This window comes from Hydra vulgaris, chromosome 12 (assembly GCF_038396675.1).
Source record: "Hydra vulgaris chromosome 12, alternate assembly HydraT2T_AEP".
In the NCBI taxonomy this organism is placed as follows: domain Eukaryota; kingdom Metazoa; phylum Cnidaria; class Hydrozoa; order Anthoathecata; family Hydridae; genus Hydra; species Hydra vulgaris.
The window spans coordinates 68372260-68398854 of record NC_088931.1 but is presented as its reverse complement, the minus strand read 5'-3'; the positions used below and the strand labels follow the sequence as shown (position 1 = coordinate 68398854).

Here is a 26595-nt window from a genome sequence, read left to right as displayed (position 1 = left end):
ACCCGGAGTCCTGCAGTCCTTGGCGCCATTATACCTAAGGATTCCGGGCTCGAAAAATGATTGTTCCTCTAACTTAAAAGTCTTAATTTTTTTACTATTAGTAGTCCATAAACTTATTTATATTTTTAGAGCTCCTGGATACCAAAAACTAGGATAAAGACTTTCAAATTCGGAGTCCTTTTTGGGACTCCGCATCCCTGATATATATATATATATATATATATATATATATATATATATATATATATATATATATTATATATATATATATATATATATATATATATTTATATATATATATATATATATATATAAAATTAAACATCTGATTCCCCTCACACAAAAGGCAGGGGCCTAATTAATTTTTACTTAATTACATCGAATCTGAGAAAGAATGTGTTATAGCTTTAAAATGAAATTTGATTTTAAGTAAGTTAGCTATAAAAAAAATTAAATTAACATTCTTACATTTATATTTTTAACATATATATATTTATATATATATTTTTAACATATACATATATATTTTTAATATCATGGAAAATTGTTTATAAAAAACGAAAGTAAAAAAAATATCTTTCTAAAATACGAACATATTATATTATCAGTTTTTTATCTTTTTAAAAAATATATTATATATAACAAAACATATATATAGTTATGAAATCTTATAATAAAAAACTTTTCTTTATATCTTATAAAAATCTTTTTAATAAAAAATGCATAAAAATAGCAGTAAAATATTTATAATTTTAAAACAAACAAAAAAAATCTCTAAAAAATGTTTTTTTAAAAAAGTTAAAAAAAGAATGAAAAAAAAAGTTAAAAAAGTTAAAAAAAGGTTAATTTGTTATCTTTATATAACAAACGTTAAAAACGTTTTTCTTTCTGAATGTTCATGTAAGATTCAAATAATAGGAAAATGTTTCCAAATAATTGTTTATCAACTTGTAAACAAATTCGTATTGAGACTGAAAAAGAATTTTTTTTGTTCGTAAAATATATTTAAAAACAAAACTAAACTAAACTATTTCTTAAGTAAAAAGACAAAATATTTATTAGGCAAAAAATATAAACGCTTATTAAAAGAGAAAGACTTACTAAAGTTTGAACAAATTGAGGATGTGCTAATTGAGTTCGTAGCACCACTTGAAATATATCAACCAGCCCTTCGACTTGCAACTGCTCAATTGCATTAAAACATGAAATAAAAACACCAGAGCGACTAAATACGTTGCTAAAATCATTTGGAAACATTACAAACATATACATATATTAAATATATATTAAATAAATAAATATATATATATAATAAGTGCTTAGATAACAAATTGCTACCCTAATATCGTGACATTAATTTACACTGTATTTATAGAAAAAGGAAAAAACGAAGAATAATGAAAGAAAAGATTGCTGCCCCATGCCAAACCCTCAGTCGATGTAGCGGCACTCCACTGCGACAGCAGGCAAAAAGATGAAATAGCCTACTGCAGACTCCGGCAGTAGGCTATTTCATTGTGACGTCAGAGATCTAAACACGCTTTCATCGTTTTATTTAAGATATATATATATATATATATATATATATATATATATATATATATATATATATATATATATATATATATATATATATATATATATATTAATCAAAACAAACAAAAACTAAAATGTTCAACAAAAATATATTACTTGCAAACAACTGCAACAATATCATTTCCTAAATATTGCTGTGATTTTGTTACTTCAGTAATCAACTGTAAAATTAGGTCAAAACTTGGTAAACAATTATCAGACCAAAAGTTAAACTCCAGCATGCACATGATAGTTTCATTCTAAATCATTACTTCTAGTGTTGAATAATTTATAATAAACTAGAAAAAATATTTAGTAACTATAATTAAGAATGTATAAATGTATAAAAGTAAGAATGTAGGCTAATAACCTATATAGTAGAAAATGTAGATTAATAATGTATTATTTATGACTTTAACTTACTTAAAAAAAATAAAGAAATAAAGAAATAAAATTTTGTAAACTCTGCTATTTTCTTAGAAAAAAAAATTTCATACAGCTGTCTCAAAACTATACCTCAACAGACACAGACAAGTTTCTTTTAACTGCACATTCTAATTTTTCTTCAGCTAATAATTTTACAGAGACACCATCGAGTTTCAAATCACAACCTGATGGATAAAATTTATAATATGATGGTTCTTTTTTTTCGTTTCTAGAGGTAAGGTAGACAATAGTTGAAACATTATGTTTCTTTAGAACATACCAAAACTCTGTGACAGTAGATTGAGATGGACACTGGGTTGCTATAAAAGCTTTTTTTTTTTTATAACTGTCAACAAAAACAGCATTAAGGTAAAGTTCATTTGAAACCAATAAGTTATCTCCTATAAAATAAAAATTTATACATAAATAAAAGTCTCAAAAATCAGCAAAGAAAATAATGTTATGATTAGTTAAACTTAAAGTCAAAAGTTGAATAATACAGCTATTAAAAAGATTTAAAATTGAAGAATTAAAACCAGCCAAAACATATTTTGATTCCCGTGATAATAATGTAAATATTAAAGTCGGATGCATAACCCTGTAATGCAGTTAAAACTGTTAAAAAAATTTTATTTCAAAAAAGTTCCAAAACTCTTTTCATGATCCGCTCAACTGATTTCTTCAAATTTAAAAACGACTACAGAATCCACTGTTGATTTAATTTTTTAATTAACTGAACCAATGATGATTTTATCTTAAAGATTTGAAATATTTAGCTGTTTTTTAAGAAAGTCTGCTTTTACATAGAATTAACAATAAAGTTGTATGCAGTAATACCATAAACTGAACTTTTTAGTTCCTGTGTAATAAACAAAATCAAAATATTAAAACTTTTAAGTCTTTCAAATTTCATCGACAATCTTTTTAATAAAGTACAATTTATTTAAACAAGAATTTTTAAATAAAAGGGCTCTTAGTTTTTTGAAAATCTCTAAAAAAATTTTGATTAATTTGTTCTAGTAATATGTTGCAGGAATTTGTTCTGGTATTATGTTCCACAAACTTCTGTAACATATTACAGAAGGCCGGCATAAACTTGATGAACTTACACGCAAAAAAGTATCAATCAAAATCTTACCAATATTTATTCAACAGCAATTTGGTTTCAGTTAAAACCATTGCAAGTTTGTTCAACCTTGATGATCGTCAACTTTGAATAATTTTTTATTTACAACATTTTACGTAACTGTTGAGAGCTTTTTAATATTGAACAAAAAACTAAAAGATTTAATAAAAACATTAAAAGCATTAAATTTTGTATGTAATTGTAGCCCATTAGAATATTTCTTTGAAAATCTCCTACTTTAATTTTTCTTTTGGAAATAATTAATGATGACCAAAGAAAATAGTATAATTTATACAATTAATTGCTTCATCGATTTTTGCTCTGATTCGTCAAATAATGTCTTTTTCCTCCATTTGAAATAGATTGTTAAAAATTTTCATTTCACCTCAAAAATAAAAACAAGTTATTGTGCAGTATAGTATTTACAGGTTGTGCAGTATTTACAAAGTTTTTCTTACAAGAATAAAAAATTTGAGTAACGATGATGAAAAATATTGCAATTTTAGGTGAGCATTTCACAAATCAACAACTCGTAGACTTAATGTATGACTGCATGGAGTTCAATGCCCAGGTGCTTTTTTAATAATATGAGCCTATACACCCCATTTTTTAAACCTGGCATATTTATATTATCATAGGTCATATTATTTGAATTGACAAATTATTTTGTTCTAGAGATTTAATAATCATTCTAGTTCTGAGCCTTTAATTAAGTAAAAACCAGGAAAACTAATTTTAATGGAAATTTCATACTTATCCTCTACATCTACATACCAAACCAAAGTTGACATTACCATGAATGGTCATTGGTGTACAATCAACAATGATTAAGAAATGCAGTTTTTAGGACTATTTTAAAAATTAAATTTAGAAACAAATATAAGTATAGTATTAAAAATGTCACATGATTTGTTAATTGGCTAAAATTGGTTCATAAATTAATTCAATGCCTGATGAACTAATACATTTTAGAAAAATTTTAAATTTTTTTTTTGAGATTTTATTAATTTTTACTAATTTCATTAATATTATTACAACTACACTCTTCATGCCATCCAAGAGAAAAAATGATTTCTCACTTTTCATCTTGTGGTGGCAGTCCAGTCACAGTGTTACACTCACAGATTTCATTCCTCTGTTCTACTGTTCTATTTCTGTTCATACTACTTCTGTTCATACTAATCTGCTCATAATACTCTGTTTATAATACTTGGTTCTACTGTTCTATTTCTGTTCATACTGTTCTACTTCTGTTCTACCTTTCTTCTACTTCTATTTATTCTACTGTTGTCTGGTTAACAACAATAACAAAAAAATTCTATTATGCATTAGATGGAAGCGGTATGCCAACAGTTATTGATATGTCAAAGGCTTTTGATAAAGTCTTACATTATGGTGTTCTCAATAACAGGTCTTGTTAAGAAGCATTACGCCATTCAAATTTTATGTACAAAATAGCATGCCATGGGATTTGTACTCCTTAAACGATTTATGTTACGCAAAAACATTTTTTTTCAAATATTATATGTGGAAAACATTAAACTAATTGTTGTCAAAAACATTTTACTACAATTGTAAAATCATTTTTTTTTTAGATAAAAAAACAGATAGTTAAATACATTTTTTTCTACTTTTTATTTATTAAGTAAAATTAAATTTACCATTAAATATTATTATATAATATTGAATTTAAATTTACATTATTAAATTAATTTTTTTTTATTAATTTAGAATGTTTTTAAATTGTTTTACAACTTTTTTTTTGTAACTTTCAAAATTTTTAAACATGTTAAAGTAGGGTAATGATGGGCAAAATGAGACACTTAAGTCTAATACAGGCTGCCTAAGAATTTTTGAAAAAAGAACTTGATATTTTTCAAATCTTTTACCATCCTATTATAACCTTACAAAATAGGAGTTGCAAAATTGCAGTGGTTTTTTTTTTTTTCTTTTTTTAAACATCGTCGCTTCCAACAAGGCTGCAAGCAGCCACTAATTTAAGTTGGAAGTTACTGTAAGAGAAAAGATGAAGATTGTAGAGCAAGATAACGATTGACGGACGATTTAAAAGATTGCAAATTATATGAATCAGGAAAGCAAGATGAAGGAAGCGAATTCCAAAGAACTGATGTTCGAGGATAAAAACTAGACGAATAAGCATTTTTGGAGCACTTAGGAACAGTCACAGAAAAAGGATGACACTTAATTGAATGACGAGTAACACGAGAATGAATTTTAGTAGATGGCACAAGAGACGCTAGCTCTTTAGAGCAGTGCCCATTATAGTATTTGTAAAAAAGAGAAAGAGAAGCAACATTACGACGATGTGATAATGGTTGAAGGTTGGCTGCAAGAGCAGGTCCAACTATGTTTACAATGCGTTTTTGCACCTTGTCTAAAAGAGAAAGGGCATCATTAGAAGATCCGCCCCAGATATGGCAACAGTATTCCATACAAGGCCGGATTTGAGATTTATAGAGATAGAGAATAGAATCCAGAGTAAGAAAGTGGCGAGCTCGATAAAGAGATGCAACCTTAGCAGATGCTAATTTTGCAACCGATTTGATATATGGTTTCCAAGAAAGATTGGAAGTAAGAGTTAATCCTAGAAGATGAAGAGTAGGTGACTCATCGAGTACATCACCGTTCATAAATATAGGAAGATCTAAATTATTGCGATAACGATTGGCTGAAAAAAATTGAGTTTTATCTGAATTAAAGTTCATCAGCCACTGTGAGCCCCATGCTGTAGCAGAAGTGAGATCCTTTTCAAGCTCAAATGCCCCCTCCAAGCAATCAGAGGGTGTTGGTTTCTTATCAAGACAAGAATAAATGGTAGTATCATCAGCAAACAATGCCACCTTAGATGTGAGAATATCTGGAAGATCGTTAATGTAAATTAAAAAGAGTATAGGGCCAAGGATAGAACCTTGAGGAACCCCTGAAGTTACAGAATAAGAAGAAGAGTGTTGTCCATCGAGGACAACTTTTATGCTACGATTGTAAAGGAAGGATTCAATGATCTTAAAGATGTTGCCAGATACACCATAAGAAGAAAGCTTATGGAGAAGACCAGCATGCCAAATTGTTAATTAAAGATTCAAAAGCCTTGCTTATGATAGGAAGAAGACTTATGGGACGGTAGTTAGACGAATCAGATCGCTCCCCAGAATTTTTAAAAATAGGGATAACAGATGCGGCTTTCCAGCAGGCTGGAAAACAAGACTCTGATAAGCACTTGTTGAATAGTTTTGAGAGTATAGACGACAGCTCCGGAGAACACTTCTGCAAGACAATAACAGGTATGTTGTCTGGGCCACAAGCTGTAGAAGAGTCTAGGCAGGAAATCACTTTAGATACAGATGCTGGAGTGATATGAATGTCAAGCAATGGATCAACCTGTTTGTTGGCAATATCAGGTAGAACGCAATTAGTGGAATCAAGAGATGATATTGATGAAAAGTTTTTAGCAAACAGTTCGGCTTTGTCTTTAGGTGAGGTGACAAAGTCTGAACCATACAAGAGAGGTGGAATTATATATTTGCCCTTATTATTGATATTATTAAAGATTCTCCAGAAGTCACGAGAGCCTAATTTTTGAGATGAGATACGAGATTTCATGACCTGAGAATAGCGGGTTTTGGCGTTAGACAAAACCTTTTTACAGTTGTTTCTAGCAGTAATAAACAGACGTCTGTTTTCTGGAGAATTGTTTTGCTGATAAATATGGAAGTAATGGTTTCGATTAGCAATCGCAGCAGCACAGTTTGACAGCACAGGTTTGGTCACCAGAAATCATTTATTGACATGGGGCAAAATGAGACAGATTTTTTAATAATTAATTTAAATAAATAATGATAAACAAAATAAATTTTTAAAAGGTTTAGCAAGATAAATATTTTGTAATATAATACAGCTAATAATAATACATAATATATAATAGGGTGGAGTGATTTTGTAATCAGAACTATAGTAACCCTGGAGATTATCAAAAAATAATAATAAAATGTATAACATGTACTTGCTAATAATGTCTGGAAGTTATTATTTTAGTTAGAATTTATAAACTGAATTTTTTTATAAAAAATACTTATATTGTAACTTGAAAAATCCCCTCCCTTCTTTATTAACACCCACCCCCCGTTTATTATATTATGATTAAAATTCACACCCAACATTTTATTATACTTAATTTATTTATTAAACATTATTAGCAATGGTTTACAAAAATGTACATTTATTAAGACTTAATCTATTTTCGAGGAAAACCGCCATTTTTTGATTTTTTTTTTCGAATTGGGCATGCGCATTGCGCATTGTTTTGTTGTTTTTAGATAATTTTAAATTATAATTTATTAATAGCAAAACAATTTATAAAAAAAATGCCTAATAGCAAATCCAGGAAAACTCGTTTGGAAAATAGTCTAAAATACGGAGGCCTCCCATCAGAAATGCCTTCAGCTGATCTTCCAACATTTCGTCAAGTAATTCAGTTTTTTTATTTTACTGAAAGCAATAACCAAAATATTTTCAAACAGAATCTACTAGAAGAGGTTGAGAATTCTCTTAGTACTTTGTGGAATAAAGTAAACCCACGTCTACCTCTTCTTCAGAGAAATTCAATCTTAAGAAAATTAAGAAATCTTTTTGAAAGAGTAAAATCTATAAACCGAGGACGTTGTAAATCTAAAAGTAAGGAGTATCAAGATATAATTTTAGATCTTTGATACATCATTTTGATAAACTCTTTGATATATCATCATGTACTTGTGAATTAGCGACTGTTTTATGTAATGACAGGGATGTTAAGTGTAGCATCATCAATTGCCAAGTAGAGCATATCTTGTGTCTTTGTAAAACTAGAAAGGTATTTGATTAAATTTTTTATATATTATTGTATATATTAGAATATTTGTTGTTTTTATCTGCAATTATTGTACTAAGATTATTGTACTTGTTATTATACTTTGATTTCACTTCAATCAAACTGAAGTAGTTGATTATTTTCAAAAATTATATTTAAGGTCCCTTCTGAAGACAGGGCATATATTCGTGACCAGAGAAACAAGATTGGTCCTAAAGGTATTTATCAGCTAGGAAAGGCTAATTTAAAATCTGGTACATTTACTTCGGAAAGGTTAGGTCAAGTAGAGCTTATAGATCATGTTAAAATGCCTTATGCTCATAACTCATTGATTGATTGTAGTCACATATCTGAAGTTTCAGCATCCGATCCAGATGTTTTGGTAACATATATATGTATATTTGTATATATTTATATATATATATATATATATATATATATATATATATATATATATATATATATATATATATATATATATATAAATTATGTTATAATAACCTACAAATGAGTACTCAATGTTCTTAAAGAACAGAGCAATAATAAATTAGTAAAAACACTTATCTAATTTTTTTCTTAAACAACTTGTGTCACCATCTGTAAGTTTATGAGGAAGGTTCCTGACTACAATAATAGAATATAAGAAAAAAATTAAATGCGTTTTATCTAATTTATATATATATATATATATATATATATATATATATATATATATATATATATATATATATATATATACATATATATATATATATATTGCAAACAGCATACTGGGGCAACGCTAAAACAGCTTTGTTTCAACGATTTCAACGTTTTTTAAATGTTGGCCCTGCAAAGTGTGCTGCTTGAGATATATGGTTGTTTTTTTTATATTTTAAATACTAAGTATTTTTACAGGTAAATGTTTCTGAGTAAGAATATTATTCATTAAAAAGTTCTCAATATAATTTAATTAAACTTGATAGATTTGCAATGGAGGCTGTCAGGTATATAAAATTTTTATGCATATTGACTTTAGATGAGAATTTCTTATATATAATATATTAAAAGTGTGAAAAAAAAATCATAAGTTTCACCATTGTTCATCCCCAGTAGGAGAGGAGAGGGTGAATATAGAATGTTAAGGGATCACATATAGATAATATACTTTGCTTTTTCAGCTTTGTTTATTTATTTCATAGTTTCTTATTTGTAGGTATGATGTCTCATCTCATGCTGCAGCTGCACTAGCGAATGCTCTACTTCAAGATTATGGAATCATTAAACATGGAGATTTGAATCAAGTTGTAGACCAAAGCAAAATTGAGAGGTAAATACTATTTCATTATATAAGTTAGGCAAATATAAATATATCTCTTTATTTATTAGCTTATATAAATGCTTATTTACAAACCATTTAATATGATATTTTGCTAACTATAATACTTTAAGTTGTTTTATAGAGAGAAGAAGAAAATAATGTCAAGATATGGTGATCAACATGATAATAATTTAAGTAACTTGGTGTGTTTGGGTGTTGATGGTAAAGATGATAAAAATGTTCTTTAGTTTAAGGATGTCATTGAAAATGGAGAAACTCGCTTGTCGAGAGTTACTAAAAAAGAACATCATTTAACTTTTACTAATGAAAATAGTTTTAGAAATGGTTCATATCTCTCTCATAAAAATCTTTCATTAAATGGTGCAACTGGTTTACTTCAAAGTGAAATTGTATATAATGTTCTGAAAGAGTATGATAGTTTAAATTCACTACAAGCCCTTCTTCTTGATAATACAAATGTTAATACAGGTTTCAAAACTGGAGTTGTTGCATGTTTAGAAAAGAAATTAGAAAGAAAAATACACTTTATCAGATGCACTTTGCATCACAATGAACTTCCATTTCGAAAAGTATTCAAAAAAGTTGATGGCAATTCGAAGTGTCCAAATAAATTTTCAGGACCTATTGGAAAGCAAGTTTCTATAGATTTCAATCTTAACCCACAAGTGAAGTTTACCAAAATTGATACTCCAGTGGAGATAATAAATATTCCCATTAAAGTAATTAATGATTTAAGTCACGATCAAAGACTATTATTTGAATATTGTCTTGGAATTTCTAAAGGATTTGTTAATCCCATATTTTTTAGAAGAAAAATTGGTCCACTAAACAACGCAGGATGGTTGACTTTAGCAATTCGAATCACAGCTTTGTATACTCGTACTGAAGCACCAAGTCTAGAGCATGTAAGGCTTGTGAATTTTATTGTACAAGTGTATGCATACATTTGGTTTCTTATCAAAAGGTCTTCTAAATTTATGGATTCTCCGAGTATATTCTTTAAAATGACAGAACAGATAAGAAAGCAAGATGAAGAAATACAAAAAATTTGATTTAAAAATTTCAAAATAAATATTTATTGTATGTTGCCTGAGAACTTCTTATATTGTATACTTAGAGATGAAGAGTCTAACATGGGAACAGGCATTACTAGTCATTAAAAAACTCAGGACAAGTAAAGATAAAGAATGCCGTGTTACAAATATTGCTAATGTTGACATAAACTTTCACGCAACTTCTTAGACAGAATTGGTTGATTTTAAAAAAAGTAGTGAACTGGCATCAACAATATGGTTGAAGGATGACCAAATAGATGCACTAATTGCAACTAAAGAAGTTCCGAACTTACCTGAATTTCCTTCTCATGCGCAGAGCATAGAACGCGCTGTCAAATTAGTTACAGAGGCTAGTCACCAAGTATATGGTAGGGATGCTCGCCATAAGTATATTTTGACTAAACTAAAATCCAGAGAAGTTCAACCAGCTTTTGAAACTAAAACCAATTTTGTGATTTTTTAATAAATAATTTTGTTATGCATTTGATGTTAATAAAACATCTTTATATGAATGTACTTGCTTTTACTTTTTTTATTGCTAGGAATATAAAAGTGTGTTTAGGATTTAGGACCAATGCAGTAGTAGGGTAGTGGTAAAGTGTTCGACTCACATTTGCAAGATATTTATTTTAGAAATATTTTGTATATGCTCGTCCCTTTGGCAATTGAAATCTTATATTCATGAACTTAAGTGTTTATTATGTATATAAAGTGTTTATAATGTAAAGAACAATTAAAAAAACAACTTTAAAACATGTTTGGATTTTGGTGATGGTATCCATGACTATTTTTATTACCCCTAATTGTACTTTAATAAACTAAAAATAACTTACATAAGTAAACTTTGTATATACAGTTAAGTTATAAGTAATTTTAAGTTTGCTGTTTAAAACTTGATTGTATTTTATATTAATAGATGTGCGTTAAAATGAGGTATAAAAACTTGCTAAAAATAAATTAAATGTTTTAATGAGTATATTGCTTATATACCATTATATTAAATAAAATTTTTATAATTTATTATTAATTTATTTGACCATTTCATTATGAATAAATTTATTTGAAAAAATAAACTTTTGACTGGTTTTGATATTTTTATTAATTGATTTCATAAATTGAAGAAAAACGCGAAAATCAAGAAAAATTGCGTTTTTTTGCATTTTTTCAAAGTTGATTAAGCTTGCCATTTTTATTTTGGATAGCTGAAATTTTTTATGAGCTCATATTTTACCCCATTGAACTTACTCCCGGGTTACTAAGTTGAATTTCCAAAAAAGTATGAAAATCACTCCACCCTAATATATAATCAAACAAATATAATACATAATCAAACTATCACTAGTTAATCATATAATCAAACACACTGTCACGAGTCACATAAATCGCATGCTTCATCAGTATTAACAGAAATTAACACAATGCTTCATCAGTATTAACAGAATGATTCATCACAATGCTTCATTAGTATTAACAGAAATTAATATCAGTTTGAATGAGCCCAAGTTGTACATTTTAAACATTGATTCTACTTCAATACTTTTGCAACCATACTCCATAATCCATTACAAAAACATTCACAGTTTTCAAAACTTAAACTTTTAACTCCTTCTTTACCCTTTCCTAATGCCCATTTATTTTCTATTTTTTGTTCTTTTAACTTTTTTGATTTTTCAGAGGATTCAAATAGTGATTTTCTATAATGTGATATTGTTATTATCTGTGATTCTTCTCCTTTTCTTGGTAATAAAGTGATCTTTGAAATAGCTAAGATATTAGAAAAGCAGGGTATTACTATACTAAAATCAACATTTTCTGAACATCCTGACAACAAAGGTAATAAGGTGCTTGAATAAACATGTAAATCAATTTTATCAGGTTTATGTAAGTTGGCATAAGAGCTTTTGTCATTATTAAACTTAATATCTGGAATTATATTCCGACACAAAAAATAAATTCCAGATGTACGAAAGCCAGAACAAGCAACTTCTACAGAGGTAGCTTTATGATATGCTTTAGAGAATATACCTCTAAGTTGATCATTTGTTATTTTCGTCGTAGATGCTCATGTAACCATGATCCACATTATATATTATAAAAAAGTTTTAAGCGGTTTAAAACAACAATTGTCATTACACCTGGTTCAACACTAGTTACAGAAGAAATACAATGTTTTCCTTTTATTGTTATAACTTTAACGGATTTATGAACAGTTGTAATGCCTGATTCATAACAGTTAAAAATTAGATAAGGTTCAAACTTGTACTTTTTTTTATCAACTTCTATATTATTGAAATAAATGTTCATAGAACTGCTGTTTAAACCCTAAACATTATTTAAAGACAACCCTTAAGGCGTTCTAATTGAAAGGTCTGGATGTCTCTTTAAAAACCCACTTACAAACTTTAAAAATCTCTTCCTGCAACACCATTATACTTATGAAATGGATGAGCTACTTTGTACTTTTTAACATACTGGCAACTCGTTGAATGTCACTTATAGACAATCCATTTCTTTTATGTAGTTAACAAATTGACTTTCAGTATCACCTGGCAATACTTAAATTTCAGTATCATCTGGCAATACTTAAATTTCAGTAACATCTGGCAATAATTAAATGAACCAAGTGATTTTTTATGCAAAATAATAGTTTAAATTCCTTAATTTTCTTTAAATCCTTCTGTGTAAAGTATCTTTATTTACAATAAATATCAAAGCTACTATTCTCAAAGAGATTTCTTTTAAATTTAACATAACATGCTCTGCTCAGAAAAATTGCCACATTTAGTTTTTCTCATAGAGTTTCTAACCATATTTTACTTTCTAAATAAACATGGTTGATATCGGCAAAATAAAAAAAACCAAAATGTCTTGTTTTGCCCCACAATATCTTGGCATCGAAATTGTGTAATTTCCTGTCAATTTTTTCATAGAAATAAAATATCAATATATGGAAATGAAAGAGCAATGCCTAAAGATGATAATAAAACACTAACTTTAAATATAAAATTTTTTTCCACTTTGTGAGATAAAAAAACACTGAGAAAAATTAAAACAACAACGCATCAAAATTCGTAATTGTCATATAGCCAAGAGATGAAATGGTTGTCGTTCTCTTCATCTTCTTTATTTCAAAGTGACTCAAGATATTTTTTGTAACACTAAATAATTTAAGAACACAACTAAACTTTTAAAAATTGTTAAAACAATAAATTGCGAGGTTAGGATCACTATAAATGTGATCTGTCTCATTTTGCCCTGCTGTCTCATTTTGCCCCAACTTCTTTTATCAAATTTAAATCCTTTTTATCAAATTTAATTTGAGTTTTTTTATGTTCATTTTACATAAAACTATTTTATTTATTTATAGTTTCATATTTTTATTATTTATTAATTTATTTTTTATTTATTTATTATTATTTATAGTTTCAAGTCAATAAGTTGTTTTCATCCTGTTACAAAAGTGCTACATAAAATTGCTAAATGCACTTATAACTGAATATAAATGCATTTCCAGATAAACCATAATCAAGCCTGTAGGCAAAACTATTTAAGAGAATTTTTTTATTAAACGCAATGTAATGTATGCAACAATTATCAACAGTAATGTAAAAATTTATAAAAGATGATTTTTTTAATTTTAAAATTACTTTTAAACAAAAGCTTTTACAGTGTCATTATCATTATAAGAAGTAGGCGAAGATTTTGCTAAAGTCAAAATGTTAAAAAAAAATTGTTCATAGTTTCTTATAATTTATTGAACGTTAGGAAATGTACCCTTGAATTGCCCTCTTATTTAAAAAAAAAACAACTAAATTGTGAGAAGGCAAACATAAGACAATAAAGTTGTGTTGAAAATATTTTAAGAAATAAAACTTTAAAAAATTTAAAGTTATACTATTTCTTTATTTAAAAAAAGTTTTTTAAAATAAAGAAATTTTAAAACAACATTTAAATCTTATTGATAATTTCTTTTATAATAATATTGATTAAATTAAAGATAGTTTATAAATATTTTATAAAGGAAAAGACTTTAAATAATTTTTAATGTGGTTTCAAATGAAATTCAATTACAATGTGGTACTTTAAAATATGCAACTGATATAATTTAACTTTTAACAATGTAAATATGAAAATTGAGTAAAATTAAATTTTCGTTATGTAACATCTCAATAAGCTCTTTTTAGGCTGTGAATCTGATAAAGCTATTAAATATGTTGAATCATTATTATTCTAACTGCAATAATAAAGTTGTCCTTGATTAACAACACCCACTATTATTTCCAGAAACATTAGGGCTACCACAAGGTTCCAACAGTGATTCTGTATTGTTTCTTTCATATATATTAATTCATATTATAATAATAATATATAACTAAATCCTAATATTCATACTTTTAAGTTTCTCTATTTGCTGATGATACAACTATATCCTCTAGTTTTGACTTGTGTATCTATGTATGTATGTTTGTGGGTGTTTGTGTTTGTGTGTGTGTGTGTATGTGCGTTTAAGCAATTAAAAAACCTTTTAGACTTTTTAATTGCTTAAAACTGATCTTGAATGTGATCCCAATCTGCAACAGCTTAGAACTTGCAGTGGCTTGTGAATTCTAATCTAAATAAAGTAGCTTATTGCTAATAATTATCACAATATTGTTGATAGTTAGTCTTCTACTTTATGCCTTATCATATTATTTTCCACTAGAGACCTCATTTAAAATCATATATACAATCAGTAGCAATATTAGCATCTGTTAAGGCTCCCTAATTTTATTGCTCTCACCAATCTCTTAATCCTGATTTTAATTCTTTCCTCAATAAATCTTTTATTTTTCCTTGTATGGAATACTGTTGTCATATTTGAGCTGGTTCTTATAATGATGAATTTCTTTTTTCAACAAAGTCAAGAAAATCATTGTATGTGTAATTGGACCTACTCTAACTGTCAAGCTTATGCCATCTCTTTTTCTCTTTTAATAACTCAAGCAAGATTTAATTTCGTGTTCGTTCAACCAAAACTTCAAACCAAAAATTATTTAACTGCAACTGTCGTAATCCTGTTCAATTAGGATTTAGTGCTTTTTACTTTATTTATAAATCAAAAATTTCAACTTCTTGACTTTTAGTAGTGTACCTACCAATAATTGTTTTTAGACTAAATTATACATCATTACATTTCTTGTTTATGTTCATAATAATGTTCATTATTTAATCTGATTATTAATTAATTTATAATCTTTTAAATAACATTCTTTAAATATATGAATTAGTTCGCCTACCTGAGAGAAAGCAACTCTACTACAATAGGAGAGAGGCTCAACCGTGCTAACTACATCTACATTTAGTTTTTAGACCTTGTCTAAAAAAGAAAGAGCATCGTTAGACCAGCCTAACTATGACAACAATATTCTATACAGGGACGAATAAAAGATTTGTTGAGATAGAGAATGGAATCAGGAGTAAAATCTTGGCGAGCTCAATAAAGAGAAGCAACCTTAACAGTTGCTAACTTTGTAATGGATTGTATATTTAATTTCCATGATAGGCCAGTAGTGATTTCAGTGCAATTTTTAAACGTTATTCTTAAATTAGAAATCTATTTTTATTTAGGAAAATAGAAAGAAATTATTTTATAAAATAATTAATAGTTTTAATAAAAAAAAGGATGCAAATATATAAATAAATAGAATTAAATTTTTTTTTTAAGTGCAATCTTCTTTTAATCAATTTTTCTAGAAAACATTATGATGCTTGAATAAATAAATACAACATATAAATATGTTGCTGGCAATTGATTCTCTAATGTACTTTAAATACAAAACATTACAATGTAACTAAAAAAACTGTCACCAAAACATAATCAATTATCATATTTATTTTCTATATGAGCATTTTATCAAAAAATTAAAAAAGGTCTGATCGCTAGCATAAGCACTATCAGCCTGGGCAGCTCACGTTGCCTATCAAGTTTGTTTTAGACAGGCATTTCATTGCTTGTGCACTAATTTGCTCCTACCTAATTTGAAATCATTTACATGAAAAATATTTATTAAAGAAGAAATTAGAATAAAAATTCTGAATGCAGACATGAAAATAAGTAGTATAAAAAAGTTATATGAACAAATGACCAAACTAAAATTATCCATATTCTAAAGAATTCTTTTTAAAATTTAATATTTGCAAAAATACATCGATGATGTAACTTCCTGTTTACAAAAAGAAAAAAAAAAAAAAAAAAAAATTAAAATTACTTAAAATAATTAAAAAGATTGTGTAAAAATTTTGTCCTAAAAATTAAATTTTTTGAGATTTAGACTTTCTTTCGTGATGATCTTGCTGAAAAAGAAACTGACAGTTGAAGCTCAAATTAGATAATTATATATTATTTCGTTACTGCTCTGTTTAAGAACATTGAGCTCTCTTATTTTAGAATAAACTAATATATTTGACATGATACTTGTTGTGCTACAAGTTTACACAGAGTTGTAAAAAAAATCATTAAATTATAAGGAAAAATGTATGAACCACAATACTGCACACACATAGTTCAGTTATTTCATAACTCAGGGCTTATTACAATCATAAATATGTTTCACAATTAAGGGTTCATCAGTACGATGATGTAATACCGAAGGTGTGTAAACACACCATCTGCCAGGAACATGAGCTGGTATGTTTACACATATTTATTGTATTAGTAGGTACTAGTCAATATAAAACAAATATAAAAAAATATTTTTAACAATGGTTTTTTTTTATATTTGTAATGATAGTTTACAATACTAAAATAGAATCGTGTAATTAACAAATATCAAAACTGAGCTGATATTCAGTCGCTTTTATATTTTATATAAATTGCTATATTTAACTATGTAAAAATCTAAGAAAACAAAAAACAACAAAAAAATTCTTACTTACCAGGCAAAATTTGAGAGTATTGATTTTTCCCCAAATTTTCAGCTTTTATTGCTGTCTCAGAGCAACTTTCTCGAACTGGATAAATGCTTTTAAGAATTTTAAATTCATCCTCAATCAGTTTTTTTCCAGAGGAAAAATCTTTCATAAGTAGATTGTTAAGAGTTGTTGAGAAATTTGATATTGAAATACCAGTTTGACCACATGTTACTGCTTCATAAATTGCATCATAAACAAATATGTATTGCTCTTTTGATTGAACCATTTGCATTCTGTTTTGACGAATAGTTTCAAAATAGTTAAAAATATCAACTTTTTGTTCTGATTTAACTAACTGTAACATTTCATCAAGTAAAATGAAAACACCTGTGCGACCAATTCCACCACTGCAGTGCACAACAGTTAGACATTTATCTGAATATGGCACTAAACATCGAAATCGATGGCAAAAGTTTAGTAACATTGTTGGGTATTCAGGACAACCATTATCAAGCCAAGATGTAAACTGCATATGAATAAAATGATGATTTACTTCTTTGAAATTTATAGAAATATAACGGATAAAATAATCAGCAAAGTTTTCTGTTTTTGTAACACAAACATTAAAGCCACCATATTCTTCATTACTTTCTGGCCAATATTGAGCAGATTTTATTTTATCATTTTCAACCAGATTAGTAAGCATAATAACAGCTTTAGGCTTTTCATGAAAAATCATTCGCCAAAAGTCAACAATAGTTTCATTCTTAGGAGCCTGGGTTGCAATGTAAGTTACTTTTTTGGAGTAGGAGGGTACGTAGTTTGCATTTATATAAGTATTTTCATAATTAGTGAAATCTGGAACTAATTTGACTAGTGAGTGATCATATGGGACAATGTTTGCATATCTATTTTTATGCGGATTCTTTGTAGCTTCAGTATGTGGATATATTTTGTTTTTAGAAACACTTTCATATTGTGTCATAAGATCTTTGTAATCATTTTTTTTTACATTTAAGTAATAAGCAACAAAAGCATTAACAGACACTGGTGGCCATTTCTGAACAGTTTGTAAGGCAGTGTAGGGATTATTGTATTTTAAAGACAATTCTGTAAGAAAAAAATCACCAAAATAAAGGTTATTTTATCAAAGTAAGCTATGTTTCATTTAACAAAAAAAATATACAAAGTTATAATGCAAACAAGACAATAAATTTTACCCTGATATTGCATCGCATCTACATTATTTTGATTATGGATTACTTTAGACTGAAGTAAATTGTCTTTATTAAACTTATTCCTCCTGTAAAAAGAACCAACCAAAAACACAATGTGTTTCATAAATAAGTTCTAATGAATTTAAATATTACAATACTATTAACAAAGAACAAAATTAAAATAACTCTTGAGCCAGTGTTATTATAGTATCCATAAGGTTCCACACTAGTTAAAAAGATCACATAATCCAACAAGAACAATGACTTACACTGAACATTGACTTACACTGAACAACCACTACACCACTACTGCAGTTTTTTTTTATATAGTAAATATCAAAATATACATAATTTTTGGACTATAAAATATCAAAAATATTTTTCATATCAAAAGGCTATTTTTTGTAAATAAATATTATTAAATAATTTTATTTTTATACTTTTGTGATGTAACTTATATTATATAACTTACATTTTTAAAAATGCAATAAAACCGCAAATTAAAACAGGTATCACAATTAATCCAAAAAGATATGAGTGTGTTGATGATTTTCCAATTGAAGCAGTAAACTTGGATAGAGCTAAAAAAAAAAAAATAATCAAAATTTATCCAAATCATAAAAAGAAAAAAAAAAAATTTATTTTAGTGAACCAAAACTCTTTCATAATAATATTATTTTTTAAATATTTAATATTCATTTAATAATACATTTCCTTTGTTGAAGAATTCTTGATAACTTAATCATTACATTGGGTAATAAAAAATTATTATATATATATATATATATATTTCAAAATCTTATTCAAATATGATATATTTATGCCTGTATGAAACTATTATTATATATTTATATGTATTATATATTTATATATACTTTATATATACTTAAGCTCTTTAAGATTTATTATAAGCAAATATCAAATTAATTAATAGTAATCAACTATAAATTTATAAACTATAATTTCTAAATTAAAGTATTAACAGGTAATAACAATTATTTACAGATTGTCAACACAAGAAATAATAACTTTAATTTACCAATAAACTCAAGTAGCCATGGACTTGTGTATATGCGACCCTAAAATAGTGTTAATAAAAAAAATTTAATTCACATAAGTAAATAGTTTTTTGCATATACTTTGCATACTTTTTCTTTCAACAATTTTTACCAGTTATAAAAAAAAAGAGAATACAGTATTTCACTGATTAAAAAAAAGAGTACAATAGTCAAATTATCAAAATTGAAAGAAAGATTAGTATAGTCAATTCATAAAAAATTGAAAGAGGGCGTATAATAGTCAACTCATTGTAATTACATAAAACCATTCAGGAGAATTTACAATAACTCCTTTAAAAAGTAGTGTTTATTTAGCAATTAGTTTACAAATAAGAGAATAAATAATTGCAATACTACTTATTTTATAAATATTTAAAAATTACATCATCTAGAATATTTCTTTGAAACAATGTATATGTTTGACCAGCAATCAGTTTACCATTTAAATAATGATTAGTATTGTTTTGATCATTACTAACTTGATAACCTTCAAACTTCTCATTGCTGCCTATAACATAAAAAATTCATGTTAGATAAATATTGCAATCTACTTGACTTTTATCAGGTTAAACATTTGAGTGAATAAATTAATTCACCTAAAATATAACTGAATGACACAGCTAGGAATTTGACCTTATTTTCAATCTCCATATGGTGGATTATAATAAGCTGTGAAAGCTTAATGATGCAGATAAAATTTAAAAAAATTTAGATACTACACAACAATCTAAATGTGAGAAAATTGATATATTTAATAAAAATTAAAATTTTTTTTTTACTAAATATTTAAAAAAAATATAATTATAGAAAAATATTGTTGATTATCAATGTTCATAGTGTTTCTTTTAAATATTATTAGCAATAAATATATTAGCAGTGCAAATTGTATTTAAATTAAGCAATGATTTAAACTAATGCTTAAACAAGCCTGTTTTCAATGGTCTTACCACCTTCGTTTTTTTAGTGTCACATTGAACTTTTAATGAGTCAAACAAAAAAAAAAACTGAGTTTAGAAATCTAATTTTTAAAATCAATTTTTAATTTTCAAATTCAACATTCAATTTTCCGAACTTAAGTTAATCTTAAAAAACTGAGAAAATTGATCTTTAAGTTTTTTTAAATAGATTTATTCTGAATACCTCTTCATTCTTAAAATTTAAAGTATAGTGTTCTAGATGCTTATTAGGAATATGATAGTATAAAATTTCTATCCAATGTCAAATAAAGTAATCATGACACAAAAGACAAAAAGACATTGCTTCTATCAACCATATAAATCCGAAACTCTGCATTTCTCCATCTGAAGAGATGAGATTTATATTTTGTACCTATTGTTTTTTAAAAAAACAACTCTACGCTAAAACCAGAAAATAATTTAAAGGAGCTATCCAAGAATCTTTAGAGATACACAATTTTGGCATTTAAAATTTGGGTATGGCAAAGGTGTATTTGCACATATGAAAAGGAACCAAAGTAATTTTTGAAAAAAATTGAGAAACCTACCTAATGCAACAAACTCAAAATCAAACTAAAAATTAGTTTATCTTTGCAGTACAGTGACTTCAAATGTTTCAGATTCAAAAATCGTTTCAACAATTGGGAGTTGAAATATCTTTGTATAATAGGGTGCTCTAGAGAAGCATTGTGAAAAAAAATTTCTCTCAGAATCTTGCTATCTGGCAATTTTCCCATTCGTTCATCTATTTTGTGATAAAATACAAAATGTCAAGTCGTTTAGTCATGTTGAAGCCTTGCCACCAGCTCCCTGAATTTTCTTATTAAAAGTTATGTTAGTCCTTTTTCTAAACTAATCTAAATATTTTTCTAAACTTTTTCTAAATTTTTTTTTAGGAAAAAAATTTAATGAAAGAAGTTAAACAAGAATTACTCATCAGACAGAGCAGACTGTATTGTTTGTTTGAAAAACATTTTGTTTATTTAAAAATTTTTCAACAAAATATATGACTAACAGATTTGATTAAAACATATTATGTGAAATTTTGTAGCGCTATATAGTGTATATTTTACACTATAATACGGAATCATTAGTTTAGAAGGAACTGTTAAAAACGATCATGAATAGACCTGTACTCAGGAAAGATATTGACATCTGGTTATTAGGAAAACTATTAGCTGAATTACAACCAACAAGAATTCCTTCAAAGGGAGATGTGCTGTGTTTCTTTTTGTTTTTGAAGGACAGACCGATGAAACAAACCAAATATGTCAGTTGTAATGGTGCTATAGCTGAAAAAGTTGTAGTGGAAATTCAAAATCAATGGGATATAGCTGGAATTGCAATACAACGCAAAGACAAAGTTAAAGCTAAAATATTGAATCTCTATAATATTTATAGAACACTCCAGAAGAAAAAAGGATGTCAATCAAATGAAGCAAAGGAAAAACTTTTTATTGAAGATATGAAAAAATACTTTTATATTGTTTACCAAGATGCTCAAAACAAATTAGAAACGGACCGGCTTCGTGATAATGAGCAAAAAAAAGAAGATGTTGAATTTCTTACAGCAGTTAAATCTCAAGAAAGAGTTATTTTGGGATCAGAAGACAAAAAGTACAAACGAAAAGTTTCTCAAAAAATACAGAGAGCGAGAATTGAATTGGCAAGAAAAATGGCTGAAGAACTGAGAAGTCAAAATAATCTGGCAGCAACAATAAGCACCAATCCTGAAACGACAAGTGTTGACTCCCCCGAGTCAGACATGGAATCAGAAGAGGATATTAGTCTTACATGTAGTTCAGACAAATGTGAATATGAAGATTTTGAATGTCAGGAAGCTGATATTGTAACAAAGAAAACCAAACCTGACAGAGAAGACAAAATTACGCTGGATCTTCCAAGAAATCCTTTCAAAAGTGACAAAATTTCAACAATGGCGGACCGCTTGAATTTATCAGCTGGTAAAAAAATAGCCTTTATGGCGGCTATACTCGCAGAGGGTGGAGCTGATTTGAAGTGTGTGACTTAATCGAAAACAAGCAGTAGGACAGCTGCTAAGAAGCTTCGAATAGAGAATGCCAATGAGATTGAAACTACATTTGTTTCCCCAAAGTATGTAACATTACATTGAGATGGGAAAATTGTTCCTGAGGATGCTGAACGGCTAGGTGTTCTTGTGGCTGGGATGCAAAACTATAAAGAAGGTAAACTTCTTGGGGTTCCAGTTATCTCGGATGGAATTGGTGCTACAATGGCTAATAGTAGCTATTCTCTTGTATTCAAGTGGAAAGTAGAACAGTCCATTGTTGGTCTTGTTTTCGATACTACTGCATCAAATTCAGGATGGAAAAATGGTGCATGTGTACAGTTTTCGATACTACTGCATCAAATTCAGGATGGAAAAATGGTGCATGTGTACAGTTGGAATTGATGCTAAACAAGTAAGTATTATATTTTGCTTGTCGTCATCATGTGAAGGAGAGAATTTTGTGTTCCGCAGGGCAACAGATTTTTGGTCCAACATCCAGTCCGGACACCCCTGAATTCATGGAATTTAAAAAATTTTGAGATACAATAAAACAATGATCGAATTTCAAAATTTTAAATATTACTGATCGACGTCTCAAGCAACAGAAGGAAAATGTTGTTAATTTCTTGCAACAAATCTTGGCCTCAGAAGGTAACAGCATGCCTCGTGATGACTACAGAGAATGTGCAGAACTTGTGCTCATACTTCTAGGAGAAACGCCTCCTCATGAAGTACACTGGCTCAGGCCTGGTGCACACCATCATGCACGCTGGATGGCAACTGTTATATACAGTGCTAAAATGTATGCTTTTGGTGATCAGCTGAACTATGATCCTGAAAAAATGGAAAAGTTGCGTCGTATTTGCACATTCGATGCCCTATTTTATGTGAACGTATGGTTAGCCGCCCCTTCTGCAGCCAATGCACCATCAAATGATCTTCAGTTATGGCATGATCTACATATGTTCAAGAAAATTGACCCAGAGGTAGCTGAAGCAACAATTTCAGCATTGAACAGGCATATGTGGTATCTGGCAGAAGAAATGGTCACATTTTTGCTCTTTTCAAATTTGGTGTCAGATTCGGAAAAAAAACAAATTGCCAGACAACTTATCAATGCAAAAAAAGACAAACCACTAGATAAAGGTGTTCCTGTTTTCCCACAGCTAGCATCCTCAACAAAATTGGTACATCTGATTGGCAAGAAATCTTGGCTCCTGTTCAATTTACTTGGAATTGAAACAGCCTGGTTGCACTTGCCTCCAAAGCAGTGGGAGACCGACAATAATTTTCAAGAAGCAGCAATGTTTATACATCATGCAAAAGTTGTCAATGATTTAGCCGAGAGGGCAATGAAGCTTATCACAGACTTTGCAAATACTTTAACAAGAGACAAAGCACAAAAACAATATATGTTACAAGTGGTGGAACAACACCAGCGCAATGTACCAGAATTGAGAAAAAAAAACACTGAAAAATCTATGAAAAAACTTACATAATTGTTTTTCCGAATACGGCTGGATCAGTATTTTTCTTAGGCCTAATTATCATATCATGGTAGCTAGGCTAGATCATTGTTTACACCTAAATTTTGATTGCTTAAATTCAACTTTTAATAACTCTAGTTCACTTCGAACAATTTATGTTACTTTTTTAATGTTAAAAAATGTGACAAACATTTTTGTTATGGTGGCAAGGCTTAGAGTTATTTTAAAATCTTGAAGTATGATTTTTTTCACTTTAAATACTGAAAGGAATGGGAAAACACCCAGGGAGCAAAGTAATTTTGAGAAAAAAAAATTTGGAGCACCCTATTGTATAACTATTTGAAACAATTTTTGACAGAGTAAATTAATATGTACTTTGACAACCTGATGTTTTATGTTTATATTGATATTATACTTTCACAGAACTGAATAAAGGTAATGGAAAAATTTTCTACTTTCTCTGAGGCAATTTATTTTTTAAACAATATTAAAATGAACAAAAAAAAAAGAGGTTCTACAAGAAGAATTATTTACAATGAGAGGAACCACCTTTGTACTTAACAGATATTGCTCAAGCCTTTAGGTATACAACTGTATCTACATTTATCATATATTATATCATAACACTATATTTATCATACCTATGTTTAAGAAATGATTTTTAACTACCTAGTGTACAATCTTTAACAGAATTGACCTTAAAAGCAAAAAACTTGAAACTACATCTTTAATTTTACTCATTTCAATACCATTCCTAATAAATCTTGGAGAACTAAATAAAACATTTTTTTATTATAAGATTATATCCTATTATGGAAGAATATACCTAATAATTGGCAATCGAAAAACCTAAAGAGATTAAATTTTAATTTGGTGAAGTTGAGCAGTCATAAAACTCTCAATTAACATTTTTTTGTCCGAATTCGTGATGTGCCGGGTATCCGGTAATTTGGCTGTTTTTTCAGGATATCTTAAAAGAAATTTTGAATGGATGTAAATCTAATAGTGCTATGGATTTGATAACCACGAAGTTCTATTCACTCATTATAGACGTGTCTAAAATTGCTATTTTGACCTCTCAAAACGAATTCTTCCCGGTCAAGGTTGACCGGTTGAAAAAAAAAAGAGTTATATAACGTTTGAAAAATTATCAGGATGCCTTTGAAAATGCATATACCAAAATTTCATAAAATGTAAATCTTTGAAAAAAGCTTCTAAAATAATTTTATCGTTTGTACGCTACTTTAAATCGCTTCGTTAGTGAGTATTATAAATGACGTAAACTATTAGTTTTTTTGCTTCACTTATCAAGACTAATTTCATTTTACTGGTGGTGAAATCCATAACTGCTTTTTTCATAAATGATTGAAGTTCTTATTTTATTATTGTTTTAATAATAATATAATATTAACTAAGAACATTTTTTTTTTCCTACATTTTTATTTATATATTCATTTATATCATTTTATTTATTTTTCTTTTTTCTATCTTTTGCTTTTACATTTTACCTTTTGCTGCCAATTGCAATGAAAAAATACCTTTATTTTTTATTTTTAGTTTCATTTATCCGTAGTCAACAAAACTTACAAAGTATCGACTAAGAGCCGACACCAGGCCCTTCTGTGATGAAAATAAATTTTTTTAGATTTCAATTAGTTAAGACTCCGGAAAATAGAAAGTTCGTATTTGAAATTGTCGAGGTTCTTACGTTCTCTATTTTAAAGACTCTTTGTTCGGTTGACGCTGAGTGACTGAGAAGTTAACTTTATTATTTAGATAAATTTAAAATTACCAAATGCGCGTTTGCTTTTTTTTTCTACTATTAAAATCTTAAAAAAAAAAAAAAAAAAAAATATATATATATAAATATATATATATATATATATATATATATATATATATATATATATATATATTGTAGTATAAAGTTTCGTTTAACACAAATAATTTTGATAGTATTTCATAAAACGATTGTCATGATTTTATTAAATATTAGTTCAGCATCTGCCGGCGAGAGGCATTAACATTATTATCAACTAAATAACATTAATTGTTTATAAAATGATTTTAAATAAAAATGAATGAAAGATATAAAATGATACAAATGAGAGAATTGCGAATTTGAACATTTTTTATATCACTAAATTATAAGAGAATCATCAAACATCAGCATTTCAAAATGGAGGCGACTAAAAAGAGACAAACAACACTTTCATTTTTAACACAAGCAGGATCGGAATTAAAACCACCTGTTGAAAAGAAGAAAAAACTCAAAAGTAAAAAATACAGCTAACAACAGCTCAAAAATGGGTAAACACTACTCTTGCAAAATATAATGCAAATGAATGGCTAGAGATATTATATAATGGAAACTATGTTACAGCATTAAAATGCACTGTATGTCGTCAGTATACTAAACAAATTGATATTTATAAAGGATATACGCCAGAATGGGGAAGCGATAAAGGTAGTTGTAGGATACAGCACAGTGCCGCAGTTGATCATGCAAATGGTTTACCACATCAAAGAGCCCACGAATTAGCAATGAAAAGTAAAGGAATGGGTGTAAGCGAACGAAATGATAAAT

The 26595-nt window shown here is 27.8% G+C and overlaps 1 protein-coding gene across 2 annotated transcripts in view; it reads right to left on the bottom strand.

Annotated features, from left to right (window-relative positions):
• Nucleotides 1-821: 821 nt before the first annotated feature.
• LOC105846019 (receptor-type tyrosine-protein phosphatase epsilon) overlaps nucleotides 822-26595 on the bottom strand; it is a 33845-nt gene continuing 8071 nt past the window's right edge. For both annotated transcript variants that reach the window (XM_065814236.1, XM_065814237.1), the window contains exons 8-16: nucleotides 19917-20041; nucleotides 19515-19554; nucleotides 18948-19056; nucleotides 18479-18561; nucleotides 17283-18368; nucleotides 2092-2402; nucleotides 1693-1835; nucleotides 1102-1237; nucleotides 822-971 (exon numbers count right to left, since the gene is read on the bottom strand). In XM_065814236.1, the coding sequence (XP_065670308.1) occupies nucleotides 897-971; nucleotides 1102-1237; nucleotides 1693-1835; nucleotides 2092-2402; nucleotides 17283-18368; nucleotides 18479-18561; nucleotides 18948-19056; nucleotides 19515-19554; nucleotides 19917-20041 (2108 nt within the window). In that variant the 3' untranslated portion in view covers nucleotides 822-896. The remainder of the gene's footprint in view (nucleotides 972-1101; nucleotides 1238-1692; nucleotides 1836-2091; nucleotides 2403-17282; nucleotides 18369-18478; nucleotides 18562-18947; nucleotides 19057-19514; nucleotides 19555-19916; nucleotides 20042-26595) is intronic.